The sequence below is a fragment of the Diorhabda carinulata genome, chromosome 12 (assembly GCF_026250575.1).
Source record: "Diorhabda carinulata isolate Delta chromosome 12, icDioCari1.1, whole genome shotgun sequence".
Classification (NCBI taxonomy): Eukaryota; Metazoa; Arthropoda; class Insecta; order Coleoptera; family Chrysomelidae; genus Diorhabda; species Diorhabda carinulata.
The window spans coordinates 5,114,023-5,139,442 of NC_079471.1; the positions used below are offsets into that span (position 1 = coordinate 5,114,023).

The 25,420-nt window shown below is 32.9% G+C and overlaps 1 protein-coding gene across 2 annotated transcripts in view; it reads right to left on the minus strand.

Moving 5' to 3' along the window:
• LOC130899996 (LIM domain transcription factor LMO4-B-like) overlaps positions 1–25,420 on the minus strand; it is a 176,120-nt gene that overhangs the window by 67,890 nt on the left and 82,810 nt on the right. For both annotated transcript variants that reach the window (XM_057810278.1, XM_057810277.1), the window contains exons 4-5: positions 7,432–7,605; positions 5,614–5,762 (exon numbers count right to left, since the gene is read on the minus strand). In XM_057810278.1, the coding sequence (XP_057666261.1) occupies positions 5,636–5,762; positions 7,432–7,605 (301 nt within the window). In that variant the 3' untranslated portion in view covers positions 5,614–5,635. The remainder of the gene's footprint in view (positions 1–5,613; positions 5,763–7,431; positions 7,606–25,420) is intronic.

Consider the following 25,420-nt stretch of genomic DNA (forward strand, 5'->3'; position numbering starts at 1 on the left):
ACAAAGAATTTTTTGTTTGGCTTCATTTTCAGATCCAATTAATCGATTAATGTCTTAGCTAACGATTTGCTTGATTGTTTTTTAATTAATTAGTAGCTCATAACATTTACCTTTTTGAACGTTAACAAGACAATTAAGAAAAGAACAGAATTAAAAAAAATTAATTAAGTTACTCGTTTTGCTTTCCAATATTATATTATATTTGCGGAATAAAGAATGTTATAATGATAACGAAATTACAGAAGTTACAAAGGATAAGAATTGAGTTAAGCTAGTAAAATACTTTTCCAGAAAAGACTAGCAAAATTTTCAGTACCTCACAGAAGAATTTTGTGTAGTTGGCAGTTTTTAGTTCGAAGGATTTTAACCATGTGTGGGGAGGAAGAAGAGGACAAGTAATATCAAGGTTTCATCTTTTAAATGAAAGACAGAACCTGTAAATTGACTTCGCTTTGCACCAAAACAAAACTTTTTGCATAACAGTGTCATTTGTTGAAATATTTAAACCACTGGAATAAATTTTTTTTGAAAAGTAAATCAAATGAAACCTTCTGCTCTATACAAACTATATATATATAGACCAAATATTGCACCACCACCGAATGGTGAGGGTTTGTGTTGGTAGGCACCTTCGAGGGACAGATGTACCCAGTCCGTTTCGTAGTGAAATCAGAAAATATGAATCATAGGAATATTAGAAGCACCAAATCTCTATCATATTCTGTTTCTAAAGATACTAAAATGTGAGGAGGAAAGAGATGAAAAAAGTTTTATCTTTCAACTTCGATGATATGAAAAAAGTTGTACTTTTGGAATGCATTTGAAAATAAGGAGCAAAAACGCAATGGAAGAAAAAATTATCACGTTACGGTGATAGTTTGAAAAGAAAACAAGACATATACTGAAGTAGAGACTCAAAACAGATGAGATTTGTTGATAAATCTGCAACATTGGGACAGGGAATTTGATTTTAGCAAGAATAGCAAAAAAACAGTAGAGAGTGCAATGCAGCAGACTGTAAATTATTGGTACAAACAAATCATGAAATTGATGATAATTTGAAATTGACGTATAGCACTGTATTACACATTTTTCAATTATTGACATTTCCTTTTTTCCTTTTGGTTAGTCTTGTGATTGGAGTACGCATAATGATTAAATTTGTAATAATAGACTGACTTCGGATGATAAACTTTGATAGATATTATTGTAGACGAAGCTTTATTTGTTAGAGGAGACAATATTTAAGTAAGATTACAGATTAAAAGAAGAGATGACAAAAATATATTTATTCAAATACAACATGGGTAAATGAAGGATGTTTGGTTGGAAAAGTTTGGCAACATACGAGAGTTGTTACTTAAGTTTTGAAATGTGGCAAAACTGATGTGAATATGCCAAACTGATATGATGAACGCGTTGTCATACGAGTGCTGTTTGTGTTGTTTACAGAAACTTGAAACATTCATCTTGGTCAAAAAATGGAATTAAATCAAATTTTCGTGCAATGAGTTTCTATGAGATTCGACGTGAGTTGAACCAACTGTAGTGTGCAGATCAATTCGCGTCGACTTTGGGTGATGAAAAACCGAATTCAATAGTGGTCGGACCTCGCTACAGGATGAATTTCATAAAGATCGTCATAAATCTTCTATTGTGCCAGGAAATATAGATGCTGTGCGTAAACTGATATCGCAAGATCGTCATGTAACAAACCATGAGATTGAAGCATACTTGGATATTAGTTCCACTAGTATACATTTAATATTGCATGAACATTTAGCTGCATAATTTGAAAATCGCTCAAAAAAAGCTCGTGTCGATTCGTGCAAAGATACGCTGAGAAAATTCAATCTCAGTGCTTCAACAGATGTCATCGATCTATGTCTATGAACCAGAAACTAAACAAGAATCGACCGTATGGATTTTTCAAAATGGGCCAAATCCAACAAAACTTGTTGAGGTACGAAGCATTTCGAAGCAACTAGTCGCCTGTTTGCTCGGAATAACTGGACATATCGCCCCCGTTCCATTAGAGCATCGTGGAACGCTCAATTCTGAATGGTAAACGTTTTTGAACAATCAAAACATCGAATTGATGGAACATCCTCTGTACATTCATTGTTTGGTATTCAATGATTTCTTTCTATTTCCGAATATCTTGAATAAATTGCGAAGTCAACGTTTTTCTACATCTCATCTGAATCACCTCAATCAGAATGAAAAAAATGCTTCGACAATTGGTTCAAACGCATGCAAAAATTGATCTTAATGGAGAATATTTCGAGAAAAAAATAAACTCATATGCAATAATAAATATTTGTTTTTATTTATCTATCGGAAATCTTCCCTTAACCCTCGTAAGCTGGGTAGAAATACTTATCAGATTTGTTGATAGAGGCTTGTTAGCATACTTTTCTTACTAATGAACGGAGGTATAATTTGTATCGAGATAAAAAATCTGTGAAACTTTCTAGAAATAGAGTAAAATGATTCAGTTAAAATTGTATCTTTAATACAAAACGTTGGGAAGGAAAAGTAAAATTTAGAGATGAAGACTACATCGTCTTATATTTATTTATATTCAATAACTAATAAAAACTCATATTTAATAGTAGTTGTTAACAGTTTAAAAACAGATGATATTAAAAATACGACGTAGGAATTAAAATTCGTTTATTACCAGTTTATGTTGACAAAATTTTCTTTTCTGTATTTAGATAAGTATCCTTGTACTCTATATATAATTCAGTCACGGCGTTTCAAAATTAACCGTCTGTTATAAATTACCGAATACGAAAGTAACGCCTTCAGCGTAACAACCAGTCGCATCACATTAAGATTTAGATTTATTCTTAGCGAAAAATAAAATAAAATTCCTGGCAACTGAATTATTTCAAAAATTATTTATAATACTTTGACGCAAACTATATGTCCGCTGTTGAAATGCAACGCGAGGTCTTGTTATAAATGTGAGAAAAAATTCATACACGTGGCTTTTATTATAGTAAACACAGGTTTAATTACTGTTCTTTAGCGTACATATTTGTAACGGATCTTGATAATATTATTTTTACTTACATATTTATATAGCACCAGCCAACAAAATGTTTTTTTTTTTGAAAATGGGTTTCACTTAATCTATTTTCTATCAACGCTTGAACTCAGCCAACCCTTATCAAAGACTTGGCTGCTATCTATGAGGGCCGTTTTTTTTCAACCTTCGATAGAGAATAAATAAAAGACAAGTTCATATAAAACAATAATATTAAAAGGAATTGTGACATTTGTCATATTTGTGGATAAGCTTTTCAATATCCTCTTCAATGTAGCCTTACCATTCAATAGCGATAAAGTACAAAACAGACCTTGAAACTGAAAATTCCGTAGGCAAAGACAGTAATGGTGAATCTGGGATTATCTGTAACCATTCTATCAATTCAAAACACCATACACACGGCGGCATGTTTACATGACTGTAACACAACGCCGACTGACGCCTGAATGTCAACAATGGCGGAGTATGTAGTGCGAGAGCTTCGCAGTTACCTACAGCGCATGGCCGCTTTCTTATTACCCCCGTAGCTTCGGCATGGATCGATGTTTTTTCTTCAAAGAATTTATTTATATTTTCTACCACTGTTTAGTATCGTACCATTTTGCTAACGGAATTCAAAGTAAATATTGAAAATAAACTACTAATATAATTTTAAAACCCATAAGGACCTAAACTTGGTCACTCACGGTACTGCGGCGTCGTATCCAACTAAATCAAATGCAATTGGATCGTGTGTGGCCTTGCATCCAACTAAATCGTACGATTTGACTTCAGACAGAAAAGGCTGACTGCTGCAGTGCAGCAGTGTCGGTGGGATGAAAATTTTAGGTTAGGTTAGGTTATGTTTCTTTTAGTTTTATCTTTGGTTAAGCATAGAGCGAGAGACGCTAATAAAATTAAATCATTTTGATCTGACCGAAAGCAAAGATTATACTGCGACGCAGTATCGTGTGTGCCCTCGTTATTGTTTCAACCAAATTGTACGATCTCGTCGTTAATTCCTGTCGAACGACGCCGCAGTACTGTGTGTGGGCAGCTTAAAGATTCAGCTCTGAGTAATGCAAGTAACTTTTACATTGAAATTCTCCAAAGGTTATAGAAAAAAACCCTCAGAATTGTTGTCAAGGTCCCGTGGTACGTCCTTAATTCCATCAACTCAAGTCGTCTTAGAAGATTAAAACCAAATATAACTTATTAAAATATAAAAACTTATATATAAGTATAGCTCATGATCCATATTGTGTTCAAAACTTTCCATATTGATATAAAATGAAGATCCTTATTGAAGGATACTTCTCCATTGCTGTCTTTAATTAATATTTCAAGTACTTATCGTTCTATAAAGACAGAATCCATGAATTTAGTAGATTCAAATCACCACTAATAACTCGAACTTCCGATGAGGGTTACCAATATTTGGGTTAAGACTAACGCAATTCTTTTTTCTTCTCCAGAGGTGAAGAAGTGATAACCATAGGTGTAGAGGTGATGTTTCTTTTCCATTTAATTTTTTTTTTTATTTTTTATTTCACATGTTCCTATTTTTTGCTTGACTTCGTTGGTTAGCACTCAGGATTCACAACCATAGAAGACTAGTCTATATAAGGCTACATATAGGCTATAGATATTGTCTTATTAAGCCGATTGGCTACCTCTTCGTCAATTGTTCCATCTGGTCTTACAATTGTCCCTAGATACTTTAGCCTGTTAACGCTTTTCTTTTCTAGTTCTTGTATTTTCCCAATTATCTGATTTGTTTGGTATTTTCATTATTTCTGTCTCTTGTATGTTTATCGGCATTGCTCCATTTTATTACTCCCCTTCTGTATTCTATTTTGTAGCTCTTCTTTTGTGTTAGCGAATATTATGGCCGATTCATAAACTTTCTGTTTGCCGTTGACGTTTGTTGTTACAAAATTAAAAATATTGAAATGCATAAAAACATTCATGGTTGCCGTTTGACGTCGCAGTTTGCCGATAGGTCTGCCATTTATGGCTTTCAATATAAACGAATTCTACATTTTCCTGACGACCTTTCGTAGCAACTTCCTTAGCAATAGAATAAAGCCAATCACACCCGTTTACGTTTGTCTCAATCAAAAAAAAACTTAAACAAATATGCAAAAATATCACGACAACAAAAAGAATAACGAAATTTTTATGAATAGGGTGTAGAATTTACTACAAACGTCAAACGGCAAAGGGTAAGTCAAGTTAATGAATCAGTCTTTAGAAGGTCGTCCGCATACATTAGTTCGTTTATATTGATTGGTCTCAATCTGTTTTATCCTATGTGTGTTTCATTTCCTTCTTTGTCCACTGTTTCACCTATTCCGTCCATGACTAGAAGAAATAATAACGGGCTTAAAATGCCTCCTTGTCTCACTCCTTTATAAGTTAAAGATCTACTTGTCTTCCCGGTAACATTCTATGTTTTTCTTATATATATATTTTTAAATATGTCTATCAAATGTTTACTAACTTTTCTATTCCTGATATTCATTATACTGTCAATTTTTATAACAAAAATTAAGATAAATTAAAAAAAAACTCACCAGCATCAAAGAAGGCGTCATTTCAATCACGACTACGACGCGGTCGTCCCACCTTTCCTTTGCGTACCGTCGGCGTCGCTGCAGCGGTACTTTTGAGCAGTTTGTGCCAGTCCTGTTCGCATACTAGACTACCTGACAACATGTAGTATCTGAAAATTTATAAATAAACGTGAAACGATAAAAGTTTGTCGTTTTTTTTTTCTTATAATCCTATAAATATCAGATAAAGATCCAAAAAAATTTGATATTCAGTTGCGTTAACTCTTTCCACCACTTTTCCAAGTAATAACTTTCAGCGTTGGTCCAAGGTGAGCATCGCAGTTTCTTATTACGCATTTTTCATATTTAATTATCTACAAGGTCATTGCATGTATTTAAACATAGCATTTACATGTTACATATCACTTAATATATTAACGATTACATTGTAAAAAAATACCTAGAGAGAAGAAAAACGCATAAGGAATATATGAAAGGAAGCTATAACGACTATAATGATGTGAAGAAGAATATGTAAAAGAAAAGCAGGTTAAAAGTGGGTATACAACTAAGATGAATGTACATCATGATCGTAAGGCCATTAATAACTTGTGGAACAGTCGTCTTACAGAGACGAGGCAACAATTGGCCAAGATGCAGCTGCATTATCGGTACTTTGAAGACTTGACCAACAGCACATCTTCACATTGTCGTAGAAGGATGAACCATTGCGTCTACGGTTGCAATAGTTAAAGGCAGATTCAAAAAATGGAGAATTACAAGTTCTAGAGAATGGAAGAGCTTTTTAGTATTGTTGAATAACAAAAATAACTAGACAGAATATAAAAAATCAAAAACTTTTTTACAGATCCTTCCACAACCGCAATAATTAAGAATTGAATATTTTTAATCAAAGGAATTATTATTAGTATCTACCAAGCGGAAGTATATAAGATCTAGTGGAAGTACTGGAGATTTTTAGCATGTCAAGTAGCTATAAAAGCCGATTAACTCACAAATATTCTAGTCCAAGTTAATAGTGGAATATATAGAAACATTGCATTGGCGTTACATTACTGGTTTCCATGGACAACCTCCTAATGTATTTTAACCAAATTCTCAAAACTAGTCAACAAATATGAAGATAAAACAGTGGAAATTTTCGTAAACCCCTATGGGAGTTCATCTGGACCACTGTAAAAATTATTGCTCTAGATGAACTAGGCACAGAAAATAATGTTCTGAGTACATTTAGGTATACAATAGATCGAAAAGTCCAATAATACGACAATGGGTTCTCAGAGTTTCTTCTCCTGATCCAGTTCCCACCAAGGAGAAGCCATTTAAAAGTAGAACTTGGGAAAATTGTTAGATTAATGAGCTTGACCATTTTGAGATGTTACTAATTCTGCTTTTTTTTTCCATTTTCCTTTAATTTTTAGAGGATACGAAAGACAAATGAATCTGTCATCTTGGTTATGATTTAAAAATACGTGGTTATCGATATGAAAGATTCAGTTTTTGCTTATAAAGAAAGATGTCTGTCTGTTATCCAGATGTTTCTGGGTTGACCCATAATGTGATTTCTTGTAAGAAATTCTAACTAGACAAACTAATATAAGTTGTTGCTCGAGTTGATCGGCTTGCATCGTTCCAGTGTGTAAGCTACCTTACACTTGCAATTACCCCGTGTTTGTTTACAGAAGAATCATAGTTACATTTAACTGATTATTATGCTGCATATTAATTAGATCTATATATAACATTTTGAATGTTATGATAAGTATAAATAAATTACTTAATAAAAATATTGAATAAATAAATTAAAAGTGAATTTACCTGTCTCCGGGCATCAAGGGGCTGAGGCATTTGCTGCACATGAAGCATTTAAGGTGAAATACGTGCGGTGGAGCGCCGGGTTGTTGAAGGGACGGTCCCCCTGATCGCATCACAAGTTCGTTGGCTGGAATTGACTGCCCGCACGCCGAGCAGGCGCCCGTGTTGCCAAATATCCTGCGGGACCATTAAAGATACAATACATTAAACCTCTTTTGTCGAATTAAATTCAATATATAATATCAAATAATCTCACATGAAATTTCTCATTTAACTAGAATATTATCATAACTAATATAAAATATACAAGGTTTTGCTATAACAAGGTCTCGCTGAAAAAGAAAGCTTCCGAAATTATTCATCACAAGGTAGGCTGGAAAGTTCGTGATCTGACACTAAGATGGCGCTATCAGTATTAAATCCACATGATTTTTAGTTAACTCTAGCTTTTAAGAGACACGAGTAGATTTATTTTGTAAGTTATAGTACTTTGAATGAAGTGAATTTTGTTAGTTTGAAAAAATTGAAAAAGAGGAATTTCGAGTGACAATAAAACATTAATCACAAATGAACCGTAGAAAAGTGGAGGAATGAGAACCGAGGACGATGCATGAAGTGAACGTCTCAAAAAAACTGTCGAAAAGGGACACAAAATAATTCCAGATAACCGCGAAGTGAAGCTGAAACCCTGAAGATATCATGTTGGACAAATCGCGAATGAATATTTGAGAATGCGAAAACTCTGTTCAAAATGTGTCTTTCGACTTGATGATTTTGGGAGGTGTTCAATCGCAATGAACCCAAATTATCGGATCGATATATGATAATAGAAATGGTTCTAACATTTCATACCGGAGTCAAATTACTACTCAGTCTAGTGAACTGCACGTGATGAACCAACTCCGAAGCGTGGAAATACGCAAAAGTCAGCTGGCAGAATCATGGTATCAGTATTTTGAGGTGCGTATGTTATAATGGAATGTTATTGGAGCGTTATAAGGAAGAAATCGCGGAAAAACGGCCCCATTTGAAGAAGAAAGAAGTGCTGTATCAATAAGAGAATGCACCGGGTCACAAAATAGCTTGAATTGGGCTTCAATTTGTTCCATCTTATTCTCTAGATCTGCAACTCAGCAACTTTTCCCTATTCTTAGACCTCAAGAAGATGGTTTTTGGACAGAAATTTTACGCCAAGATATTATCGTTGCATTGCGCTTTAAGGTAACTACATTGAATACTAAAATCAAATTCTATCACCTTTTATTCAATGAAATACTTAGCAAATAAGAAATTTCACTGGCTGTAGGTATTAAAAAGTTCTTTCTGTCTTATTACTGCCAAAATCGTACTATTTTATCTGGCACATTCAAAATATTATTCAATCTGTAGTCAAATTCAAAATACGTAGAAATTCTAAGTAGAAATGAAGTATTCAGATATTCACTCATCATAAATAAATTTCTCATTACTTAAATAACCTCGCGTAATACTTGAGGCTGCCTATGTTCGACAGAACATTGTAAATTATTCAAATTTTGGCGAATTCGTTGGTTTTTTCCAAATCTAATCTTCACACGATTCTGGGAGTTCATAGTTCTTGGTGTGACAAACGAGACGTCAGTGCAGTGAATATATATTAGTTATATCTAGTAGATAATGTATTTTAAATATTAATAGAGTTTTAAGAGATTGTATAAACAAAGAACGTACACCATATATTCAAATTTATCCTACTACAACGTTCAACATTGAACAAAATAAGTAATAATGCATCGAAATATTGAAAATAACACTAGAAGAAACCACACAGAAATTAACAATGGCAAAACAAGTAGATATCACTCAAAACTAAGGTTATTATTATAAAACGAGATAAATATGATACGAATCATTTGACGTAGCGCACAGAAAGTTTTCAAAATGTACTGAAATGACCCAGAAGGTATTAAATGTCTCAACCATTACACTTCCAGGTTCTCATTGCAGATACTGATGATATTAATTGTTATTCATATATCTGCAAATTTACAGGGTTGTGCTAACAAATGTTTTATTTTGGTAGTTCAAAAATGTGGGGAGTACTTTTGAAGGTTTTCGGAAGTCGGATGTCAACACATCTTCTACAACAACTTACCGAAACCTCGTTAGAATAATAAAATCATATCATAAATTTTCAGTTTTGGGATTTAAAAATTTGAAAAATATATAAGAAACATATCGAAGAACGACAAACTGACTGGAGTAGAAAGGAGTTCCAAGGAAGTTACCGCCATGTTTCTTCCTAGGAAGTAACAGTTCAGTCCGTGAATTGGCTAACAAAGAGAAGCTTATTTGGCGAACAAAATGGTTCATAACAGCAATTCAAGATGGAATCATCTAGAACTAACAGTTGGATATTTGGAATTTCCGAGGAAAACCAATGAGTATATGGGTGATTCCGTTCTAACTGTGATATTCAATGTCCTGTATTGTTTTTTTGTACTAGTCATTAATTAATAATCAATTAATAAAAATTTTGTGTTAATTGAATAATTCTTAAGATATTTAAACATTATTTTTATACAATATAACTTGCCACTTAAAGAAAACTTATACTACATCACTTGAATGTCAGTACCGTGTCATGTCCATTCCTAGAATTTACCGATAAATTATTAATTTTTTTTGTCGTAACAAATGATTTAAACTAATTACCTTATAAATTCTAATGTTTATGATCAAACTGAGGAAAATTGATGCACTTGTTGTTTAATATCTTAAGTTACCATGTCAGTACCGTGGATAAATGAGTCAGTACCGTGGAACTCAAAATCCGACATTTGTATCTTGCTCGTGATACTTTGAAGTTGTAGTAAATTCCTCTTAGAGTTTTATTTTTACAGTAAAATAGATGAATAATATGCATAAAAAAGTTAGAAAAGTTAAATTTTAAAATCTTGAAATTTTGAATACAAAAAATCACAGTTAGAACGGAATCACCCATATCACTGCTAGTTGTAGTGAAATAACAGAAGCTGAATCTATAAACAGACACTGTATTACAAACAGAGAAGGCTGAAACAACTAAACTGACTAAATACACAGATTTTGTTGATTAGTAGCAAAACTCACTTTAGGGTTTTTAGAACGAGACTTAGATCACAGTTTCCGAACATCTACGCTGACTTTTCGGTGAAAATTTCAAATTTAAAGCATGATATAGAAGAACTTTTATTTTTATTTAGTTGTATAATAGATTGTAGATGTTTAATATTTTTTAGTGAGCAATTATCAAAGATTTACACCGTCTCACGGATTTTGTACTAAAGTTTAAAATTAATAAGTTAATTTTATGCTGAAATACCGAAAGTATAAAAACCGCAAACCTCAGTAACTTATCAATGACACTGCTCATGATAATCAATAATAGACAGCCATCTAAGGGTTATAATTAACTTCTGAAGTTCAAAAAAACCATAGACAAATCGAACAACCCTTACACTCATCGCATTTACCCACCGTTCTACCAGGTCTACCAGGGTAGAAAGGATCATAACAAATGGCTACGACCCGATTAACTCGATCACTTTCCGAACAATAATGAACGTGATCTGGATTATTTTCCGAGCATTCAAATCATAATCTGGTTAACACGATCATAGTTTCTGAAAAATCCCTATTATAATAAAATGCAATGCCATAAAATGCGAAAAACTCGTTATGGAAACTTGTAGAATCACAGAGGAATTCTCCATTTTCAAAGAATGATTAAAGCATGAAACTATGCATGGTACTTTAACCATTATTTGTGATTGGTTCCAAGCTCCGTGTAGAAATGGAACCATTGGTAAGAATGGAGTTTTATTAGAGCGAGCCTTATACAGTTTCGGTTTGTATTAGGGAAATAGAATTGAAAAATGCGTTGTTTCGTGTTTTTTAATACCTGAAACAAGTGGTGTTTTATTTCTAATTATGGTTGATTTAATGTATCGAACAAATGATTTGTTTTCGATAGGATTTTCCCGATATCAGAGTTCCTAATCAATCTACCTTTCTGTCCGTAGATAATCTAATTAACAAACGCAACTAATAATTTCCTGCGCACAACGCGACTATAATTGGATTCGTTAATCAGAAAGTGCCCGCGGGCGGTGAAGGGAACGGCGCAACGGCGGCGGCAAAGGCAGCAGCGGATAATCGCCCAGCATTTCCACAATATAAGATACTTCTAATTAAAGCAACAACGGATGATCGAACGCCTGTTTCACGAAACACACAACTTTGAATACGTTATGCTTTCGACGTTCTAATTACCACTTGATGGATTATTTATTAATACTTTGTTTTGTATACGCCGTTCTGCCGTTGGTTATAAAAGGGGATAACGAAGAGACGACAAGGAGGGTGGAATCGATACTAATTATAAGAAGGAATTTCAGTACTTTTCCGAAAAGGCACGTAACAGACAAGAAGTTTATTCTTAGAAAAATCAGTGTCTTTTACACTGTTCCAATAAATATTTAATGAAATATTTGGAATAAATACATCCACAAAATGAAAATTTAATCATACCACCGAAATAAAAAGTCCTATCCTATCCCAAACGTCAACTAAATTTTTTTATTGTTTAACAAAGTTGAATTTGTAAATATTAATCTGGTGGAAGGAACTACGATAAACGTTGTTCCGTCTTCCCAAAACTGTCAAAATTGAAGCCAAGGAAATCCCCATAGGATGTTTCGACTTACATGGATATCCGACTCAAGCCAGTTAGGCCGCGGGGTCAAACGACTGAGTCTGAGGTTGCGGAAACAACTGCCCCGACTTGGGACTATCTTCAGGTCGTTAAAAGGACATACCTTGAGACGAGGCAGCGACTCCCTTCTAGCTATAAAAGTCGACTTCTCATGACTCCGTTTGGAGTTCCATGACTTACGTAGGTCGCCTCGACAATCACCAAAACATCGTTCGTTTTGTTAAATTTGATAAATACCTATTAACTTATTTTGGAATTGGGAAATGTTATGATATACTTTCGTTTTGTAGGTAAAATTTTCCTCTGGTTTGACTAGACAAATATCCAATTTTGCATGTTTGCGAATTCTGTGTTTAGAGTTCTTAATGAGTGGAAAAATTTTACAATTAAAGGGTGTTCTATGAGTATTATAATTCATTATATGTTTCCTGAATTCCTTTTAAATTTTGAAATATTCTTTTCTTGGTCTGTGTTTATCACACACAGACCTTTATTATATTATATTAAATCTTACAAATTCTGTAAATATTTATTGACGAATTTTCTTTAAATATACGACTCACTTTATTCAACCACAATTGCCTAATTTTACATACAGTATTACTGATTGGCTAAGTCTGGTTTGCTAGATTCCCATATCTCAGAATAATGGATTTTTTTCACTGTTACTTCTGTTTAATTAGTATTAATAAGCCAAATTCGATTTTTTTTAATATAATAAAAACTGATTTCGAGTTTCGGTCTCTGAGCCTAGAAGTTGATTCTAAAAAACTTTTTCGAATATTTTTTTTCATATTTTCTTCAAAGAGGACAACACTTTCAAGGAATACTTAAATTATGTTAGACATCAATCTGTTGTAAACTTGTTTTAGTGTACTTTGTATAAAATAAACTGGTTATTTTGGATAACCACTTCTTTATCTTCTAACACTTGTATATCAATAAAAAAATTGTCACACGGTATTCGTTAGATTGAAAAAAATTCAATTACTTTTGTTTGTTTCCAATCTTCTCGTGTCAACAAAGTGTATTAGCATTTAGTAATAAATATTTAAACATAACAAAAAATAAAAGAAACATCACATATTTTGGATAAAACATTAATCAAATACCGTTTGGTTCTTTTTTTATAATATTTGTTTCATTGTTCGTTAGTGAGTGAATCCGCAATTTCGCGATACATTTTTTATTTGAATTTTGAAATACTTAAAACACCTGAAATCATTTTCAATATTTTTCAAGCACATACTTTGAATAAAAGTATTTTATTACTAATATTTTTTTTTATTAAAAAAACTCACTTTACCCAAAATATTCAATCAATATAAAGACTATTCTAATTTCTACTTAAATTAATGTTTTTTATACCGATACATAATTTTGAGGATTAAATTGATTCTTTTACATTTACACTAACATCATATGTTTAGGATACGCTATTTTTAAGATAAATGTATTTATGAGTTTTAATTACTTATAATAATCTTATTCAACCTTTACATTAGTGAATCTCAACCTTTTTCAATTTTAATTATCTTTTTTTTTTAAATAGAAATACGCTCTTAATAATAATTTGAACTTGGAAATGTCCTTAATTTATTTTTCCAAGCGTTTGACCAATTTTCGAAGTTTGTTTCTCTTTTCGAATGAATCTAAAAAGAAAATACATCGCTCCTAGTATCGAGATTCATTCACCACATAGTTTGATTTTTAAAATACGATCACCAAGTCATTTAATATTAAATCGGTGCTTTATGGTCACCTCGACCTTCTAGTTGATTAAAAAATCAATTATTTGGGCAGCCGAGTGAGAAATTGCATTCGCATCTTCTTTGACGTTTATCGAATTTTTCCAATGATCTTTTGATGGGAAATTCGGAATAACCCTCCACATTGTCTTGGTAGGAAGCACATTTTGTTCTTATTCCTACAAGACATTTAACAAAAGCGTGAATGACTCAAAGTTAGTTGTTAATATTTTGATCTTCTGATCGTAGTGAATGTATGTACACATTTTCATGAATATCGAAAACAACAATTCCAATTAGCTCTTTAGAGCTTTTTTGGCTTTCTTCTTTTGTATGAATTGGCACTTTATTTCAGGATAACAAGTGAAAAACCTCGGTCCTTATCATCCCTAAGAAATAACTGGACGGATTCGTAAAGAAATAACTCACCTTAATACACTTTTCCGTGCATTTAAAGCATTAGCTCCAAAATACATGTTTTGATGACAAACATCGCGCGTAGTATTAAATTCATGCACCACAAAGTTTGATTTTTGATATACGAACACCCAAGAAGTCATTTAGTATTAAAGCGGGGATTTATAATTGATTATACGTCATCTTGATCTTCTAGTTGATTAAAAGTTCAATGGTTTGAGCATCCAAGGAAGAAATTGCATTCGCATCTTCTTTCTCCAATAAGCTCTTGATAGAAAATCCCTCCACATTGTTTTGGTAGGGAACATATATTCTTACAAGACATTTGACAAAATCGTGAATGACTTAAAATTAGTTAATATTTTGATCTTCTGATCGTAGTGGATGTATGTACACATTCTCATGAATATCGAAAACAACAATCCCAATTAGGTGGTTCTTTAGAGGTTCTCTGACTAGTGAAAAACCTCGATCCTTATTATGGAATGGCGTAGACCTAGATTAATGAAATGAATGAAGAAAACGAGGAGTTGGGACTTGGAGGTGCAGAGTAGAATGATAGAGAGGGTTCGAGAACATTCTAAAACCGATTATTGGGTTAAATAAATCCAGGGAGTTTAATCGGGTGATCCAAGTAGCCATAATATTTCGTTTATCTCCAGATCATCTTAAAAACGAGACATTGTCCTTATTTTCGTGAAATCCGTGTCAATTCAAAACGAAAGTAAAAATTTTGATAGTTTGTTGGAACCAATGCTGTACGATAAAGTTTTCCGTGACTTTACCAAACGAAAACTACGTAAATCTGTTATATTAAAATTGTTATCTATTTAATATTCAGATATTTTTAATTATGTTTGTTTGAATATATTTAACAATAAAATACTATATAATTCCACATAATAAAGATATTGACATAAGATAAATTTTTTCGAGTATTTTTATCTTTTAATCATTATTACGCTCGACTTTACCTACGCTGCCCGTGGTCTTTATATCTAGAGTATCAACTTTTAATGAGCTCAAATTCATCTCTATAGAAAATAATTTTTTGCTCTCGTTGTATAATATATCTATAGGTACTCGAGAGCTAATGATCAGAGCAATTTGTGTGAAAACTTTGATAAATTATTAGTGGGAAGTTAACGAACGGCAGAAACGGAATGGCGGAGAGAATCAGGACCGGATCCAGATAATATCAAAAACACATTTCATACGTGTAAGGAATCTATGATAGGTAATCATAGGAAAACACAAAAAACAAATCTAGAATTAACTTGGTCTATTTGGTCCGTTCTGACTCCAAACTTCTTTTAGATATGTGCTGTTTGCAATTGATAAGCAGGCACTGTGGCAGTTAATGATCGTGTCGGAAGGCATTAGGTGTGAGATCAGTATATCCAATTCGCAGTCTTGAAATAGCCTTCTTGCTAAATGTTGGTGGTGAATCGGTTTTCCAGGTTCCAGATAACTCAGAAAGGATTCTGGTGTCTGTTCTTACCACGAGGAGTAGATTTTTTGTTTGGAGAACGTTTTCAGAGCGTTGGAGAACTGAAATATTCCGGTTGAAAGGTTTAACGTTGATATTTTTAGGTACACGATCTATAAGTTCGGTGCCAGTGATGCCAATAGGTAAAGAGAACCAGAGAATATTAACAGACCTGTGTTGACTGTACTAGACGGTAACGGCAGATGCTTTGGACGAATTTAATAGAGGAAAAGGGGTTTGTATATATTGCTATGCTCTTTTAGGGGTAAGGAGTCATTTGAAAAATGCCAAAAATTCATAAAACTTACAATGCTCATCTAAAAAAATGTAAAAACAAATTATTATGTTTTTATTTTGAAAAAATAAAAAATCCAATTTGTCAGAGTTATGACGTCAATATTTTTTAAATAGGTATACTAATTCAAGTAGAGACCATTTGAGAAAAAAATCCGTGAAAATTACCTAGTCAAAATCGTAATTACTAAATAAAATATCAGTAATACCTTTTGAAGTAACTGAGCAGTCTATTAAAGCAAAACGATTTTTTACAGGAAGTTTTCAATAATCGGCAGAGTGATAGGACACATTTCAAGTGAAATTCTCTAAATTGACTAACGTAATTGGTTACCGTAGACTTTTTAGATTTTTCCACAGAAAAAAATCGAGAGGGGGAAGATCAGATGACCTAACTAACCATTCTCTTCTTTCTACGAACTTTTCTTCAAACCGGTTAACCAGAAATCTTCGAACATGAAGACCATCATGTGGTGGTGAAGCATCTTATTGGAACCAAATTCTGGGATGTAAGTTTTCCCTATTATTTGGTTCCTCAAATGCTAAGTTCCGGAAGCACAACTATACGAAGATGTTCCAAATAACTCTGTATCAAACATTAATTTTTTGTGGAACCTGATCGTTTGTGTCGATTCACTTCAAGGTTTCAAAAATTCCTATCATATCCTGAGAGTTCGTGAATAAGTTGAATTTTTCATCGATGCAGTTTTTCTTTCTTTAAAAACTTAACTACAAGCGACTGATTAACATTTTGTTGTGATGCTATTTCTGATTTTATTATACATTTAAAATAAAATGTTGAAAATCCTTCCACTCTGTATACGAATTTTCGAAGACATTGTGGCACGTGGATGTATGTCCAAGACGGAGGTGGTTGAACGAATCGCCAGCAGTGTGTTGCCACGTTGCCGGTTCCCCAATTTGCATTTACTGGATTGTTAATGTAAAGTGGTTGCATTAATCAAGACTGCCGACCGCAGAGAAGGGGTGGGGTGGTCTGGTCGGGCCAATGTCGGCCGAACGTTATTAAAATGCTAGTACACGATGGCTAATTAATTTTATGCAACGCCACACTTGAATGGCTCTCATAATGAATATACTCAGTTTTTATGACGGTTTTATTCCATCAAACCAAAGTTATAAGGGTGTAGAGTACTTGCTCTACGGTGTTGTCATGTTGCAAAATTATATTTTTACTTAACTAAATATATTTTTCAATATAATACAACAAATTAAAGAATCTAATGGAACTTTTGTAATAATTATGGTATAAGTTGAAAAAACGAGTTCAGTTTATAAAATTAATGTATACAATACACGAGTTCATAGGGTTTGATCCTTTTCAGTCACTTGCTAGATGCATAAAAATAGTACAATATTCAAATACAATAGCTAATTGAATGACTTTAATTAATTTATGTTCGTTACATAAGATAAACCTAATTCCGGATAGATTTTATTTGAAAGCTATCCGAAAAAGCGAACAAAAGCTGTCAGTGAAAGACATGAAAGACATCAATCTAATTGATGTAAAAACAACATAAAACTGATTGGATTTCTTTAAATCCATCTAAATTAATTAAAATCGGTTAATAATTAATGGTAATTTTCCAGATGGAAGGAAAGTTTGTTATCAAAACAAACGCTGTCATTTACAAATAACGTAACTTACATCGTGAAAATAATAAATTAGGAAAAGAAGGAATCAATTAAATTAGATATATTACTGAGACAGAAAAAATAAGTAAATCGTTTTTATGTCCTAAAAGTAATGTCAGGGACACGACTGCAAATCTGAGAACGATTAGCCCGGTTAAAACTGGTAGGGGGAGGATTGAGCAAAACATCCTGCCGCTCCGAAGGCTTTGAGCATCCGAAGAATGAGGACGAATATATCTGTGATCTTGTGCAAGTAAAAACTCAGCGCTCCCAAGAAAAAATGGGATCAAGTGTTCCGTAGGAAACTTGGTAAAACCGGGACTGAGACTATTTCTAAGAATAAATTAACTTATAGAAAAGATGCCTTTCAGATCAGCAAGTATTTGGATGGCCCGAAACATGCCAAAGATGTAAAACGTGGACCTCGCCAGGAGCCCATCACAACCGACAATGTTATGCGAGTGAGAGAACTGATCGATTCAAAACGAAAATGAACTGGAGATGTGTTTATATTACAGTCATGTAATATGCAAAAGTTCTGGGCTACAGTTATATTAGAAACAAACTTGCCAAGAAAATCTTGTCACACGCAAAGTAACTCATTTACAGAAGAGGCCAAACTAGTATATTTAAATATGAGCGAGAAATCAAAAAGCAGACAAAAAGCTTTGCAAGAAAACCAAGGTGAAAATCATACTTATATAACTTTTTCACAACGGCGGATGAGTCAATTCAAACGAATGAAACTCTTCCGAACAGACATCGTACAAAGTTTCAGTTTATACTGTGACAATACTCCAGCCCCCGTTGCCATTATCTCTAGCTATCTGGTAAAAGCAGAATCAATGATCTTTAGGTCCTCTTATCTCCGCAGTTTCCTCCACTTATTTTTGTTTCCACTTTATGCAACACACATTGAAGGCAAGCATTTCGGGAGCGTAGAAAGAATCAAACCTTGGCAATGAAGGATATTCCGGAGGATGTCTACTGCAATGCATTCGAGGGTTGGAAGACTTGCTGGAAACAAGATATTGACTCTTTTGAACTTTTAAATGGATGAACTTGCTTATATTTTTAACAGACCCTCTATATAAAGTAAATAGAGAGGGCTGTCATTCTTATTTCAACCCTTGTTCTATACACATTTCGTTAGATGTACATAGATAAACGTCACGTTTTTCATGTAAACCCTTTTAGACATTTAGAAATCGGTTTTCAATAACATACTTAAGTCTGAATCTGAACTGTAAACTTGATAAATCTGTACTACTTTTGTTCTCAACAATTACAAATTAATAAGATCTGTACCATCTGTACCGTTCAATAGAATGATCCCAGTTTACAATTATCCTACCAGGCTAGAGCGACCAATTACCACGCGGTTGTACAAATTTTGAAATCATAACAAGTATCAGAAAAGGGTGGGATAAAAAAGACAATGATACCTTCAGTCCAGGGATACCTTCCACATTTTTCTATGAATGGGTTAGTGTAGAAGCTAGTAATAATAAATTAATCAATGTATACACATTTAATTGACTACCTATAGAAAACTGAAAATGCTATACCTGTATATAATTACTCAAATTCTTTCTACAACTCTTCATTTTTCTACCCCTGCCTTTGATCACCAATTCTAGAAATTATTTATTTATCTAAATGCCCATGACGATGGGGGTGCATGGCACAGGACGACAATTGCAGATTGCCCATTTTGCTAAAAGGCTTAAGTACCTTCAAGTAGTAGTACTAACACAAAAACCTCCAAAAATTAGTCTCCTTCGGAAGGTACCTTACTGAATTTCTATCACATCAATTTGTGAAAACTCAAGAAACTTCTCAAACGCTCAAATTATTTCTACAACTCTTCATTTTCGTTCCCAAGGTCAACGTAGCTTCAAGATTCTTTTGGAATGATCAATATTGTTAGATTGAATGTATAAGTTAGTATTTATACATACTGTAATGTGTCATGACGCTGGTCCCTGTATTTTTCTTCAATTAAAGATAATGTAGATTGATGTTAATAACTCACCTGCTTGAAATAATGAGAAATTTATAGCAGTCTACAAATTGTGGAATTAATTATTAATTTATGCATGAGGTAAATGGAAAATTACCGATTATTTCATAACAAACTTGTGAAGTTAGTATGAGAAAATCTCTAGTAAGTGTATAATTAATGAAAATTTGTTCAATTGACCGAAAATTGTTAACAAAAATTCAAAACCAATGAAAAATTCCAAGTTCTTTGATTCTATTGTTGTTGTCTGTTGATGTCTATTTCTGATACTTTCTGTATCAACACATACTTTGGGCCGAGCTTCAGACCCGAAAGAAATATTGTAATTATATTCCTGAAAAATAAGGCTACTTATTATTCACGGCAAGAGTTATAACGACATTTGATACCAATATCGATGTTTAACAATGTCTACAATCCTTTTCAATATTGCATTAGAAGTTATCAAAGATGCTGGTTCAAGAGGTTTGATAATAACAATTCTAATTTTAGCACACGATATGATGATAATTCAAAAAAAATATGAAAGGGACCTTCAAAAAATTGATGATTGAATCTAAGATAAATCAACTGAAAATAAAAACGATTGTTCTATCCAGAACATGACGTTCAACCAGAGAAAAAGAATACGAAGTTTTTCGAAAAATGAGATAATGACGTAACCTCAATGTAGAGAGATTTAGAGCTTTTTTCAAATACTACTATGGGTGCGGGGTTGTTGTTTCATCACTGGAATATATACACTTATTTTTCTATCAATGTTCAAATTTCTTAAGCACCATTTAAATGTAACACCATTATCTTTTATTTACTACCCTTAACGTTTTATTCTCCGCTTCTTCTTTAATATTCAGATAGCTTCATATATCATAGGCAATTTTCGTTTAGAACAATCTTGAGTACTATTCTCGGCTATAACTGTTAAAATACATGAACAGAAGGACGGCGAATTATCTGGACTGTTGGCGAAATTTCAAAATTTCTAACCTCAAAACTAATAGTCGTCAAGAAATCTTTATCGCACCTTAATCGCACATGCAGCTCGCATGTGATACAATTCGCACCAATTAATGTTTTTGAAACGTAACGAGTGCGAAATACACTTTCCAACGAGTTGTGTACACTATTTTTTCTACGTAAGAAATTCTTCAAAAAAACGTATTTATTAAATAAGAAAGTGAATTAAACAATATCACACATCTTTTGAAAAGTATATAAATACGTGTGATGAAAAATAATAGTAGAGATGACAAAAACGAAAAGAATGATTATGGAACCAATAGAACAGTGAATTTTTTGTAACTATATTAGATATTTAACAAGAACTAAATAATTATTAATAATTTTGTTTTACTTTTTTTTCTGAGAAGTTGAATGTAAAGTTATTACAACAATTACTAAATTGCAGTGGATTTTGTAATGTTGCATTATTGGTGGTATCTATAACATATGTGTTTATTGCCTCTTGTTGCTGTAGAGATGAATTACACAAACTTGCATTGTTTTTCGGTTGTGCAGTATCAGTATGTTGTTCAATGTTCAACTTCTTTGTTTAATTTGCTTGTGTTGCACCTCAAAAAATCATATTGTCTACTTCTTCAGTCTTCTTTAATTTGGCCTTTTGCCTTTCGGCACCCAGCCAGATTCATATTGTATTCGCGTTCGAGACAATATATAACATAAGAAAAAGAAGCATTTCAATGTTATTTTTTAGTACATGTGTGGAATAAGCTACTTTCTTAGATAAAAATGACTGTGGAATCTATCATTTTCATAAGCTGTCGTAGGGAAAATATATAAAGCAAAGATATGACCAGTTGTAGTTGCAGACTACAGAGCAAAACCAAGTGAATGAAGAGCGTGAATTTTAAGAAAGTAGACACATTAAAATATCGGGGAAAAGGCTAAAATGAACAAATTATTTGTATTTGAATTCATTATCAATCAATTATATTTTTATTGTCATGATGACCTGAATTATAGTTTGAATATCTTGAGGAAGAAGTTGGTATTTTATATCTTGGTGTTTTTTCACCGGACAACGTACCGTGTTTTTCGCCGGATTCGAGGTGGTGTATGATTTATAATGGATGTGTGTACATGCACCGGACATATTGTTCGCCGGACCGATGTCCGGTGCATGTACACGCATCCATTATAAAGCAAACACCATCGCTAATCCGGCAAAAAACAACAATCCGTTGTCCGGTGAAAAAAACGTCTACAAGAACTCTAAGGTATTACGTTCTTTAAAGATTATGTAATTCAATTCTCGTCGTGGTAATAACCGAGAGAGTAGTAGTTTTAAGTGAAGATCTGAGCCTTTTTCGAGTTATAAAAAAGAAACACCTGATATAACAAAACTTGCCCCATGAAAATATTTTTTATCTATCGAAGAAAGAGGAAAAAGTTACTGAAATTCAAATAGTATGATCCCATTCACTCAAAAATATAAAATATTACTCTCGACATTATTTATTTCCATTTATTTCTTCTTATTTTATAAAAATCCCTTGAGGATTCGTTTAAAGGACCGCTAAACCAAGGTCGTAACTAGACAGAGGCCGGAAAGAGAAAAGGGAAATGTCGTGCACCGCCTGTAGTCGATTACACGAATACTGATTTAAATGCAAATTTAAAATGTCTTTCAATTTATAATCTTATTTCTGTTAAAATTACCCCATTATGAAGGTTGATAGCAGCGTCATCTTACGACCGACACAGTTGTAATGCGAAATAGATGGAAAGAGATAAATGGCGATGTAGTTTACTTAACGAAAAAAACTAATAAAAACGTCATTGTAATTTAAATTATACAGCGTGTAATGAAGGAATTTTACAATATATACGTAATGCGATCCATGAATCCGTAGCCTTAGTTTTTTAACGCAATCGCCTTAGTAAGTAAGAGTCCTGTTGTATTCGATTGTTAATCAAAAGTATACCCTCACAGTCCATAAATATTGTAGCCATCACTTTTTTGGTGGTTCTTGTGACATTTGCGTTTTTTGGCTTCGTCGCCCTTTACAATTGATCAAATTATACTTTCTTGGTCTTTTCTACAAAGCTCTAAAAATCGCTGACAAAATTCTACTCGACGCCGTTTCTGTTCATGTAGGATTCTTAGAACCCTTGTTTTGGAAGTGCCGGTCAGTGCGGAAATTTCTTTTCTTTTTAGGCGCCGGACCTTAAAACAATTTACTTCCACTAATTCAATGTTTTCTGGAGTAGTCACCGTTACACTGATGAATCTCGTTCCCAGCTTAGACCAATTTTTAATTGTTGAAAATGATTGACACAAGTCACCATTCTGTTTTTGATTTCGGTTTTTATTGAAACTTTGTGTAAAGCTTGTTTTTGAAACTTGTCACTGATGCGTGCATAAAGACCGCAGTATTTACTATATGAGGTCAAGATATTCATAATTCATTCAAGAAATTCATAATTCTAAAAGTATCGCAATTTCTACCAGGAATATTTTTAAGTGGATCATTTCTAAAACGATGACGTGGGGGAGTTATAATTTACTTATTAACTCAATATGTAGTCGGAATTTTTGGTTTCTTACTCGTATTCTACATTTCAAAAGTATTCTTACCTTTATCACAATCATATTATTATTAATAGCTAAAAAGTTCCGAAATATTTTTATTCGAGGTTGAAGGTGACAAAAATATTTTTTTTTGATTTTTTAACTAAAAGTTTATTAATAAATTGAATCCTAAAACTATGTTTACTAAGAACCACCGTTTATGAGATATAAGGATTCTAAAAGTTGAAAAATGTAGGAGACAGGAGAAAGAACTGGAGGCTAGATCTGGTGAATACGAAGAGTGCTCAACCAATTCGTGAATTTAAGTCATGGCGATCACCGAATTGTGAGAAGGTGAGTTATCAGAAGGAAGAGCACTTTGTTGTTCTTTAAATGTTGTCGATTCTTCGCGGTATTGACCGTATTTTTTGGTTTCAAAAATGTAGTAGTGGATGAAGGTTCCGTCTACAGTTAGGAACCAACGTGAAAAATGTTTGTTCAAATGCGTTATTGGTCAAAGTTAACAAACGTGGCACACAACGCGCCGATGGTTTAATTATGAGAGTACATGTCAGCAGAAACATTCAGTTCCTACCAGTCAATAGAAAGAGTTTTGGAAGAGAATTTTTTTGGACCACTCGAATACGTCTAGAATCGTAGTGTTTAAGATCCATTAAATTGAAGTAATAACAATTTATTCTATAAACGTAGTTGAGATAATGATGTTTGTTTTCTTTGTTTATTTAATTGTTCATTATGCATATTTGTTAGGTAACGTTTTTCTCATACCTGAGCAGCAGTCACATGCATTTGAGCTTTGGTAAACTTATTAAGGCCCGATGAATAATAATTTCATAAATTCGTACTGATAGGATCCCCGGGATAAGGAAAAAATTGAAATGTAGAGAAATTTAGTTGGTTAGTCTACAACTTATCAAATAAGAACAAAAAAAAGCTGTAATAAATGTTCGAAGTGTGTATTTCGTACTTCTTCACATTTACGGAGTCTACTGGAATGAAGAGCATTCTAAAATTCTGCCTTATAGATTAGATGGTTTTCGATAGTATGTAGTACAAATATTTATTTATTTATACATTAGTTTTCCAAGAGATGTTTGATTTTTTTTCAGAATGTCTCTTTGTGGCGAACGGTTTCCTTGGCATTTACAACGATCTAAAAATCTAAATTTCTCCTAAACTATACATTTTATCGAGATTTTTTCTATCTTTATATTGTACAGGATGTCCCTGTAAAAGTCACGGATTGTTAACCATTGGACATACTAAATCACCCATTAAAAATTCATAAGGTTCGAATGTATAATTTAGAAAATATAATATAAATATAAATTCGAGTTCAAAATGTTCTATGACGTTGTCAGATGCCTAATTGACACTTTTTCCTGTAGCTGCAGTTTTTATTGTTCAGATTTCGTACACTCATGCACTATCCATGCATTCATGATAATTTTGTCAGCAAAAGGTAGAGGGCCCTAATAAAAATTTTCTTGGTTCTACAGGCTGGGGATTTTAACAATGGGCTTGCTCCTCATTTCAAGGAAAAAAACTTTGAAATGCAAAGAAGACTAATGGAAATTTTACAAAATGATACAGATGGTATGATAATTTCGTTTCCATAATTTTCTAAACATTGTTTCATATTTATGAAACTTATGTGTCCAATGAACTTATGTTACTTATTAAATCAAATTTCAACGGATTTATTACATATGACGAAAGATTTCTAAACTTATAATTTGACCTACTCTGCTATAACATTTTGTAATGTAAAAACAAGTTTTAATTTAAACGATAGTTCTACCCTTGCGCCCTTATATGTGTACGCCTCTGAAACACTCAACGACAATGTCGTTTACCTTGAGAATTGGTATCTACTCGTTATTTACCTGAGAAATAAGTGCAGCATATTTACGGAATTTGATTAAATTGTTTGAATCAAGAAAAATGGTTCCTTAACGAGGATGATGCCCTATATTTCTGTAAAAAATATTTTAATGGGGCTGAAAAAGACAACAAATTTATGTGAAAAAATAAAAGACGCATTTTATTATACCGTATAGATGTTATATATTCA